The 11,436-nt window shown below is 39.5% G+C and overlaps 1 protein-coding gene across 1 annotated transcript; it reads left to right on the forward strand.

Annotated features, from left to right (window-relative positions):
• Positions 1–8,751: 8,751 nt before the first annotated feature.
• Positions 8,752–11,222, forward strand: LOC139839025 (uncharacterized). The gene is made up of 4 exons (XM_071829069.1): positions 8,752–9,276; positions 9,652–9,739; positions 9,893–10,960; positions 11,116–11,222. The coding sequence occupies exons 1-4, from the start codon at positions 8,752–8,754 to the stop codon at positions 11,220–11,222; spliced, it is 1,788 nt and encodes a 595-aa protein (XP_071685170.1).
• The last annotated feature ends 214 nt before the right edge of the window (positions 11,223–11,436 follow it).

The following is an 11,436-nucleotide window of genomic DNA, read 5'->3' on the forward strand; positions in this document are numbered from 1 at the left end:
TTCCTGTAGACAGTGTTGGGCCTCCAAGAGCAGAGGTTTGTAGAACAGCAGCAAGTTTTCCCTTAAGTGGATCACCCAAGGTTTATCGAACTCAGGGAGGAAGAGGTCAAAGATATCCCTCTCATGCAACCCTGCAACCACAAAGCAAGAAGTCTCTTGTGTCCCCAACACACCTAATAGGTGCACTAGTTCGGCGAAGAGATAGTGAAATACAGGTGGTATGAATAAGTATGAGCAGTAGCAACGGTGCCAGAAAATAGCTTGCTGGCGTGTAGTTGATGGTGGTAGTATTGCAGCAGTAGTAACACAGTAAAACAGTAAACAAGCAGCGATAGCAGTATTTAGGAACAAGGCCTATGGATTACACTTTCACTAGTGGACACTCTCAACATTGATCACATAACAGAATAGATAAATGCATACTCTACACTTTTGTTGGATGATGAACACATTGCGTAGGATTACACGAACCCTCAATGCCGGAGTTAACAAGCTCCACAATTAATGTTCATATTTTAGTAACCTTATAGTGCAAGATAGATCAACATAACCAAATAGATCACATCAATACCATCATAGTAATAGTTAACTTCACAATCCACAAGAGATCATGATCATAGCCTACGACAAGAACCACATGGTGCACACACTAGTCACCTTTACACCATGCAGGAGGAATAGAATACTTTAATAACATCACTAGAGTAGCACATAGATGAATTGTGATACAAAACTCATATGAATCTCAATCATGTAAAGCAGCTCATGAGATTATTGTATTGAGGTACATGGGAGAGAGATGAACCACATAGCTACAGCGAAGCCCTCAGCCTCGGGGATGGATTACTCCCTCCTCATCATGGAGGCAGCGATGGCGGTGAAGATGGCGGTGAAGACGGCGGTGGAGATGGCTCCGGGGGCAATTCCCCGTCCCGGCAGGGTGCCGGAACAGAGACTTCTGTCCCCCGAATTGGAGTTTCGCGATGTGGCGGCGCCCCTGGAGTCTTTCTGGAGTTTCGTCAATTGGTACTGCGTTTTTAGGTCGAAAGGGCTTTTATAGGCGAAGAGGCGGCGCAGGGGGGCACCTGGGGGCGCCACACCCTAGGCCGGCGCGGCCTAGGCCTGGCCCGCGCCGCCATGTGGTGTGGTGGCCCCCTGGACCCTCTCCGACTCTTCTTCGGTGTTCTGGACGCTTCCGGGAAAAATAGGAGGTTTGGAGTTGATTTCATCCAATTCCGAGAATATTGCCCGAACAGCCTTTCTAGAACCAAAAACAGCAGAAAACAGGAACTGGCACTGTGGCATCTTGTTAATAGGTTAGTTCCGGAAAATGCATGAAAATGATATAAAGTGTGAACAAAACATGTTGGTATTGTCATAAAACAAGCATGGAACATCGGAAATTATAGATACGTTGGAGACGTATCAGCATCCCCAAGCTTAGTTCCTACTCGTCCTCGAGTAGGTAAACGATAAAAGATAATTTCTGAGGTGACATGCTACCAACATAATCTTAATCATACCATTGTAAAGCATATGAGATGAATGCAGCGATTCGAAACAATGTAAATGCAATGAGTAAACAAGTGAATCATATAGCAAAGAATTTTCATGAATAGTACTTTTGAGACAAGCATCAATAAGTCTTGCATAAGAGTTACTCATAAAGCAATAAATTCATAGTAGAGACATTGAAGCAACACAATGGAAGATTTAAGTTTCAGCGGTTGCTTTCAACTTGTAACATGTATATCTCATGGATAGTTGTCAATGCAAAGCAATATAACAAATGCAATAAGCAAGTATATAAGAATCAATGCACAGTTCACACAAATGTTTGCTTCTTGAGGTGGAGAAAGATAGGTGAACTGACTCAACAATAAAAGTAAAAGAATGGTCCTTCAAAGAGGAAAGCATCGATTGCTATATTTGTGCTAGAGCTTTTATTTTGAAAACATGAAACAATTTTGTCAACGGTAGTAATAAAGCATATGTATCATGTAAATTATATCTTACAAGTTGCAAGCCTCATGCATAGTATACTAATAGTGCCCGCACCTTGTCCTAATTAGCTTGGACTACCGGATCATCACAATGCACATGTTTTAACCAAGTGTCACAAAGGGGTACCTCTATGCCGCCTGTACAAAGGTCTAAGGAGAAAGCTCGCATTGGATTTCTCGCTATTGATTATTCTCAACTTAGACATCCATACCGGGACAACATAGACAACAGATAATGGACTCCTCTTTTATGCATAAGCATGTAACAACAATTAATAATTTTCTCATATGAGATTGAGGATATATGTCCAAAACTGAAACTTCCACCATGGATCATGGCTTTAGTTAGCGGCCCAATGTTCTTCTCTAACAATATGCATGCTTAACCATAGGGTGGTAGATCTCTCTTACTTCAGACAAGACGGACATGCATAGCAACTCACATGAAATTCAACAACGAATAGTTGATGGCGTCCCCAGTGAACATGGTTATCGCACAACAAGCAACTTAATAAGAGATAAAGTGCATAATTACATATTCAATACCACAATAGTTTTTAAGCTATTTGTCCCATGAGCTATATATTGCAAAGGTGAATGATGGAATTTTAAAGGTAGCACTCAAGCAATTTACTTTGGAATGGCGGAAAATACCATGTAGTAGGTAGGTATGGTGGACACAAATGGCATAGTGTTGTTTGGCTCAAGGATTTGGATGCATGAGAAGTATTCCCTCTCGATACAAGATTTAGGCTAGCAAGGTTGTTTGAAGCAAACACAAGCACGAACTAGTACAGCAAAACTCACATAAAAGACATATTACAAGCATTATAAAACTATACATCGTCTTCCTTGTTGTTCAAACATCTTACTAGAAAATATCTAGACTCTAGAGAAACCACTCATGCAAACCCAAATTTTAACAAGCTCTATGTATTTCCTCACTAATGGGTGCAAGGTATATGATGCAAGAGCTTAAACAAGAGCACAACAATTGCCAAGTATCACATTACCCAAGACATTATAGCAATTACTACTTGTAGTATTTTCCAATTCCAACCATATAACAATTAACGAAGCAGTTTCAACCTTCGCCATGAACATTAAAAGCTAAGAACACATGTGTTCATACGAACCAGCGGAGCGTGTCTCTCTCCCACACGAGCATTTATTCAGACAAAAACAAAAACAAGAAACATACAGACGCTCCAAGTAAAGCACATAAGATGTGACCGAATAAAAATATAGTTTCAAGAGAAGGAACCTGATAATTTGTCGATGAAGAAGGGGATGCCTTGGGCATCCCCAAGCTTAGACGCTTGAGTCTTCTTAGAATATGCAGGGGTGAACCACCGGGGCATCCCCAAGCTTAGAGCTTTCACTCTTCTTGATCATAGTATATCATCCTCCTCTCTTGACCCTTGAAAACTTCCTTCACACCAAACTTCTCATAAACTTCATTAGAGGGGTTAGTACATAATCAAAAACTCACATGTTCAGAGGTGACACAATCATTCTTAACACTTCTGGACATTGCTCAAAGCTACTGGAAGGTAATGGAACAAAGAAATCCACCCAACACAGCGAAAGAAGCAATGCGAAATAAAAGGCAGAATCTGTCAAAACAGAACAGTCCGTAAAGACGAATTTCTAATAAATACTTCCGTTGCTCAGATCAGAAAACTCAAAACTAATGAAAGTTGCGTACATATCTGAGGAACACGCACGTAAATTGGCATATTTTTCTGATTTTTCTACAGAGAAAACAGCCCAGATTCGTGACAGATAGAAATCTGTTTCTGCGCAGAAATCCAAATCTAGTATCAACCTTCGATTAGAGGCTTTACTTGGCACAACAAAACACAAAACTAAGATAAGGAGAGGTTGCTACAGTAGTAAACAACTTCCAAGACATAAAATAAAAACAAATTACTGTAGCAAAATAACACATGGGTTATCTCCCAAGAAGTTCTTTCTTTATAGCCATTAAGATGGGCTCAACAGTTTTAATAATCCATTCGCGGGAAATAGTATTTCAAGCAAAAGAGAGCTTCAAGAGGCAAATTCAAAACAAATTTAAGTCTAACATGCTTCCTATGAAGAGGAATCTTGTACACAAATGAATTCATGAAGAACAAAGTGACAAGCATAAGAGGATAAAACACGAGTAACTTCAAGATTCTCAACATAAAGAGGGGAAACTTAATATTATTAAGATGCATATAACCATGTTTCCCTCTCTCATAATAACTTTCAGTAGCATCATTGATGAAATCCACAATATACCCATCACTTAAAACATTCTTATCATGGTTCATATGCATAGAAGTATCATTAATTTTGGCATAAGAAGAGTTCTTCTCACTAATAGTATGCTTGGAGCAAGATCATTATCAAGAATTTGAACATGGTAAACAAGTTGCATATTAAGGGAATTGTTTTTGGTAATCCAATCATGACTATGACAAGTTTCATAAGGATAGTTATAACCTATATCATAGCACTCTTTATAATAATCATCAAAGATCGGAGGCACAGTGTCATCATAAGAAATAGAATAGTTATCTTTCACAGTCGGTTTATCTGTGTCCACACCATCATTGTTATTAGAAGGAGATGTATCAAGAACATAATGACCAGTAGCAAAAGGATTTTCAAACACCTCTTCCCCAAGCTTAGAGCTTTCTATATCATTATGGGAGGAAGCATGGATAGCACTGACACTATGGCAATTATTATCATCTTCAGAATTAGTTTCCAGAGATTTGTAATATCAAAAGTAGTGTGCCCATTCAAATCATGATCGCTAATGTATGTAAAGGGAATAGGAAGATCATCGTATTCATATTCATTATGACAATAATCATTAGGAGCAACATACTTACGGTTACCTAGCGTTATCTCATTCACGCGGGGATACGTCGTTACCTCTTTCTTTTTATTCTCCTTCTTCTTCTTCTTCTTCTTCTTCGTTCCCTTCTTCTTCTTCTTCTCTTCCTTCTCCTCGTTCCTTTCTTTAGGAGGAAGAGGCTTGAAGGGTGGCTTATCCGCATAACCTGATTTACTTTCAGAAACAATAGAAGAAACTTGGGAGGATCCCTCCTTTTCATTAATTAGTTCAAAACACATGGCGGTCCTATCATATTTTGGCAAGGTGTCATCTTCTAAAATATTTTGTATGTAAGTATTTGTATGGCTATTATCAATGCAATAAGAAAAACACCCATGCAGGACATCATCAATATCAAGATCACTCATATGTAACAAAGAGATTTTTCTCGACAGTTCTTCACACCCCAAAAATAAAGTAAGTTCATCATGCTGATTAGGAGTAATTTCATCATCACAATACAAATTTGCAGCACTCATTGGGTTCAAATTATCATTGGAGGAGCATTGAAAATTAAAATGACCCACTTCATGGCAAACTTCACAAATAAAAGGATAGAGGGCACAAACTTTTTTACCAAGATCATCTAGAGCCCTAAACCACTTTCTAGTTTTTTCATTAATATGATGGATGCAATATTCATCTTTGACTTGATTAATTCCACAAGGTCTATGCATTCCACAAAAATTAACATGCTTATAGGAAATAGCATTCTTAGGAGTTTGAGCATGCTTATTGCAATAATTAACAACAATTTCATTCTTCATGCAAGCCTCTTTAAAAGGTTCATGATACTTATCAAAATTCTTTTTAGGCAATTCAAAATGAGAAGCAAAGGCTTTATAAAGATTTACAGCAACTTGAGAGTCAAGACCATAAGTAGCACTCATATTTCGAAATTTATCAGTATCCATAAAAGCTTCAATGCATTCATAATCATAATTTATACCTGACTCTTTACCTTTGTCGTTCTCCCATCCTTCAGCGTTGTCCTCAATCCGATCAAGAAGGTCCCACCTAGCTTCAACCTCCTTGCTTGTGAAAGATCCCTCCGAACACGCGTCCAGATAGTCCTTGTGTTGTCCTGAAAGCCTCGCATAAAAATTGTTAACAATAACATTACGGGGGAGCTCATGAATGGGACATTTGAGCATTAGTGACTTCAGTCTCCCCCACGCTTGAGAAATACTCTCTCCATCACGAGGATAAAAGTTATAAATATAATTCCTATCAATATGCACTTCATGAGGAGGATAAAATTTAGAATAAAAGAGAGATGCAATTTCCTCCCAACCAAGAGAATGTCTATTCTCCAACAATTTATACCAATGCGCCGCTTTACCAGACAGTGAAACAGAGAATAGCTTCTTCCTCACTTCATCCATAGAGATACCTGCACACTTGAATAACCCGCATAATTCGTGCAAAAACAGTAAATGATCTCTAGGATGGACAGTTCCATCCCCTTTATAGTGGTTGTCCATAACACGTTCAATAATTTTCATGGGTATTTTATACGGAATACTTTCAGCAGGTGGATTTAAAATATCAGAAGCATTATTAGAGTTATCGCATATTGGAGATAAAGCATTATCAGAGCAAAATATTTCTTCCAAAGCCGAGGAGCAAAAAATATTATTTTTATATAAACTAGCTTCCCCAAGCTTAGACTTATCCATAGCATTAGCAGTGATTGCGTTCATACTAATAACATCGCTACTAGCATGCAAATAAGGTTCCATAGGTTTTTTAATTTTCGCATCAAACAATTCTAAATCAGGAAAAAGATTAAAAAGCTCACCAATTTTTTTGTTGTTTCCATTATGCCTAACTAGTGTAAACAAGAAACAAAAAGATGCAATTGCAGGATCTAAAGGAAATAGCTTCGAGCACAAACACAATGGTGCCAGAAAAGTACTTTACCTGGAACCGGAGTATGAGTGCCTTTTACCTTTCCTCCCCGGCAACGGCGCCAGAAAATACTTGATGCTGTCCAGGACTGGCGCGTGGTTGACGAGGGAGGAAATTCCTGTTGTGTAGCTTTCTGGTCCCCGGCAACGGCGCCAGAAAATAGCTTGATGTCTACTTCCCCCTCCTTTTCCTGTAGACAGTGTTGGGCCTCCAAGAGCAGAGGTTTGTAGAACAGCAGCAAGTTTTCCCTTAAGTGGATCACCCAAGGTTTATCGAACTCAGGGAGGAAGAGGTCAAAGATATCCCTCTCATGCAACCCTGCAACCACAAAGCAAGAAGTCTCTTGTGTCCCCAACACACCTAATAGGTGCACTAGTTCGGCGAAGAGATAGTGAAATACAGGTGGTATGAATAAGTATGAGCAGTAGCAACGGTGCCAGAAAATAGCTTGCTGGCGTGTAGTTGATGGTGGTAGTATTGCAGCAGTAGTAACACAGTAAAACAGTAAACAAGCAGCGATAGCAGTATTTAGGAACAAGGCCTATGGATTACACTTTCACTAGTGGACACTCTCAACATTGATCACATAACAGAATAGATAAATGCATACTCTACACTTTTGTTGGATGATGAACACATTGCGTAGGATTACACGAACCCTCAATGCCGGAGTTAACAAGCTCCACAATTAATGTTCATATTTTAGTAACCTTATAGTGCAAGATAGATCAACATAACCAAATAGATCACATCAATACCATCATAGTAATAGTTAACTTCACAATCCACAAGAGATCATGATCATAGCCTACAACAAGAACCACATGGTGCACACACTAGTCACCTTTACACCATGCAGGAGGAATAGAATACTTTAATAACATCACTAGAGTAGCACATAGATGAATTGTGATACAAAACTCATATGAATCTCAATCATGTAAAGCAGCTCATGAGATTATTGTATTGAGGTACATGGGAGAGAGATGAACCACATAGCTACAGCGAAGCCCTCAGCCTCGGGGATGGATTACTCCCTCCTCATCATGGAGGCAGCGATGGCGGTGAAGATGGCGGTGAAGACGGCGGTGGAGATGGCTCCGGGGGCAATTCCCCATCCCGGCAGGGTGCCGGAACAGAGACTTCTGTCCCCCGAATTGGAGTTTCGCGATGTGGCGGCGCCCCTAGAGTCTTTCTGGAGTTTCGTCAATTGGTACTGCGTTTTTAGGTCGAAAGGGCTTTTATAGGCGAAGAGGCGGCGCAGGGGGGCACCTGGGGGCGCCACACCCTAGGCCGGCGCGGCCTAGGCCTGGCCCGCGCCGCCATGTGGTGTGGTGGCCCCCTGGACCCTCTCCGACTCTTCTTCGGTGTTCTGGACGCTTCCGGGAAAAATAGGAGGTTTGGCGTTGATTTCGTCCAATTCCGAGAATATTGCCCGAACAGCCTTTCTGGAACCAAAAACAGCAGAAAACAGGAACTGGCACTGTGGCATCTTGTTAATAGGTTAGTTCCGGAAAATGCATGAAAATGATATAAAGTGTGAACAAAACATGTTGGTATTGTCATAAAACAAGCATGGAACATCGGAAATTATAGATACGTTGGAGACGTATCAATCCTTTGTTGGAAAAGTTGGATTGGTTCTTTACCTCTTCTTCCTGGACTATTTCTTATCCAGCTACCTTTGCCTACCCTTTGGTGAAACCCACTTCTGACCATGTTCCTTGTGTGGTTGTGTTTAACACAAAGATTCCAAAGGCAAATGTGTTCAGAATAGAGAATCACTGGTTACAGCATAGTGAATTCAAACAAATTGTTCAGGCTGCTTGGAGTATTCCAGTGGGTCATGATGATAGTGCTAAAAATATCAATGCAAAATTTAAAAACCTTAGAAGAAGTCTCAAGCTATGGGCAAAGAATCTCCCATGCTTAAAAAATCTTATCAGCATGGTGAATGAAGTGATTACTCTCATTGATATTATAGAAGAGATCAGAACCCTCTCTGTTACTGAATGGAATTTGAGAGATACACTAAAGACACATCTCATCACTTTATTGCAGAATCAAAAATCTTACTGGCAGCAGAGGGGCAAGATTAAATGGGTCAAGCTTGGAGATGCAAACACAAAATTCTTCCATTCAAAAGCCACTATTAACTACAGGCATAATTACATTTCAGTATTACAGAATTCAGACCAAGTGGAAATTGCTGATCATGAAGGAAAAGCAGCCATTCTGTGGCAGGCTTTTAAAAATAGAATGGGTCAGTCAGATAATCCTGCCATGCAGTTTAATCTCCAAGATTTTATTGAGTCAACTGTCTCTGAAGATATGAACAATATGCTGCAAGCACCATTCTCTGACAAGGAAATAGAAGATGTTATCAAACATTTACCAAATGACAAGTCTCCTGGGCCTGATGGTTTTAACAATGAATTTATTAAGAATTGCTGGTCCATTATTGCTCCAGATGTAAAGAAATTGCTTTGTGATTTTCACAATGGGAATATTTCCCTTGAGAGTATAAATTCCTCTTTCATCACCCTGATACCAAAGACAGACAATCCAAGCACTCCAGGAGATTTCAGACCCATATCTTTGCTAAACTCAGTGCTAAAGATCATTACAAAACTGCTTGCAAATAGACTTCAAGACATCATTCTCTCTCTAGTACACAAAAATCAATATGGGTTCCTAAAGAAAAAATCCATTCAAGACTGTCTTGGTTGGGCTTTTGAATATCTTCATCAATGTCATCAGTCAAAGGAAGAGGTTCTTATTTTGAAGTTGGACTTTGAGAAAGCATTTGATATGATTGAACATTCAACAATTATCCAAATTCTTAAGGCTAAAGGTTTTGGTGATAAGTGGATAAAGTGGATTTCAATGATCCTATCTACTGGTACTTCTGCTGTCATGTTAAATGGAGTGCTTGGTAAGAAGTTCTATTGCAAAAGGGGAGTTAGACAGGGGGATCCTTTGTCTCCTTTACTTTTTGTCTTGGCTGCTGATTTTCTTCAATCTATTTTGAATCAAGCCATGATGCAAAACCTTATCATAAAGCCAATACCCTGCACACCTTGTCCAGACTTCCCTGTGATCCAATATGCTGATGACACTCTTCTTGTTATGAAAGCAAATGCTCAACAGCTTCTCTGCCTCAAAGCTATCCTACATTCCTATGGTATATCCACTGGGCTTAAAGTAAATTACCAGAAGTCAAGCATGATGCCCATTAATTTATCAGCAGAAAGATTGGCACACTTTGCTGCTACTTTGAATTGTAAAGTTGGAACCCTCCCCTTCACTTATTTGGGACTACCACTTAGCATCACAAAACCATCTCTGGATTGCTTCTTACCAATGATACAAAGAGTTCAAACAAGGCTAGGTGGTATAGCAGACTTCCTGAATTATGGTGGCAAATTGCAACTTGTCAAATCAGTGTTAGCTTCACTCCCCATATTCTTTATGTGTTGCTTGGATGTACCTGTTACAATCAAGGATTGGGTCATCAAGTATATGAGGCACTGCCTTTGGAAGAAAAAAACTACAGATGTGCAAGCAAAAGGGAATGCTTTAGTCTCATGGAAAAAGATCTGCAGACCTAAAGATCAAGGAGGCCTGGGAGTGCTCAACTTAGAAGTACAAAATAAATCTTTACTTCTGAAGAATCTGGATAAATTCTACAACAATGTAGACATTCCATGGGTGAATCTCATAAGGGATACTTACTATAGTGAAGAAAGGCCACCAGGTATTAAACTAGAAGGTTCCTTCTGGTGGAAATCTCACCTGAAGCTCATTGATTCTTATAAGGCTATGGCTAGATGCAAACTGGGAACTGGAAAGAATGCCTTGTTTTGGACTGATTTGTGGGGAGATAGTTGTCTTCATCACAAGTTCCCTCATCTCTTAACTTTTGCTAAGAAAACAGATTTATCTGTCAGCAAAGTGATGCACATGGAATATCTTCAAGACATGTTTCATCTTCCTCTCTCCCAACAAGCTTTTGCTGAGTTTGAACAACTTGAGATCTTATGTGATTCTATCCAGTTTGAGGATAATGAACATGTCTCTGATTCGTGGACTTACATTTGGGGTTCTGATAAATTTTCAACAATAAAGGCATACAAATTCTTGATTGGAGTTCAGAGTGCGCCCAAATTCTTCACCTGGATATGGGAATCTTCCTGTCAACCTAAGCACCAATTCTTTTTTTGGCTGCTTCTGCATGATCGTCTGAATACAAGGAATCTTTTGAGGAGGAAAAATTGTGTTCTACAGTCCTATACATGTGTCACACTTCAGTGTCAGCAAGAGGAAACACTGGCACATCTCTTTTGGAGCTGCCCTTTTGCTCAAGAATGTTGGCTTATATTATGTCCACAAATTTCTATCCAACAATCAGTGTTTGAAGCATTTTATGATATGAAGGAAAAGCTGCAAATACCTTTTGCTGTTGAGGTTATCATTTTGGCATCCTGGTCCATATGGATTGTCAGAAACAGAAAACTATTTGAAGGACAAGTTCCTTCGATTGTTGCATGGAAAACAGTATTCAAACAAGAGCTACATTTGCTCTCCTTCAGAATGAAAAAGAAATGGGCTGATCAATTCAAAATATGGGTT

Source organism: Lolium perenne, chromosome 4 (assembly GCF_019359855.2).
Source record: "Lolium perenne isolate Kyuss_39 chromosome 4, Kyuss_2.0, whole genome shotgun sequence".
NCBI lineage: Eukaryota > Viridiplantae > Streptophyta > Magnoliopsida > Poales > Poaceae > Lolium > Lolium perenne.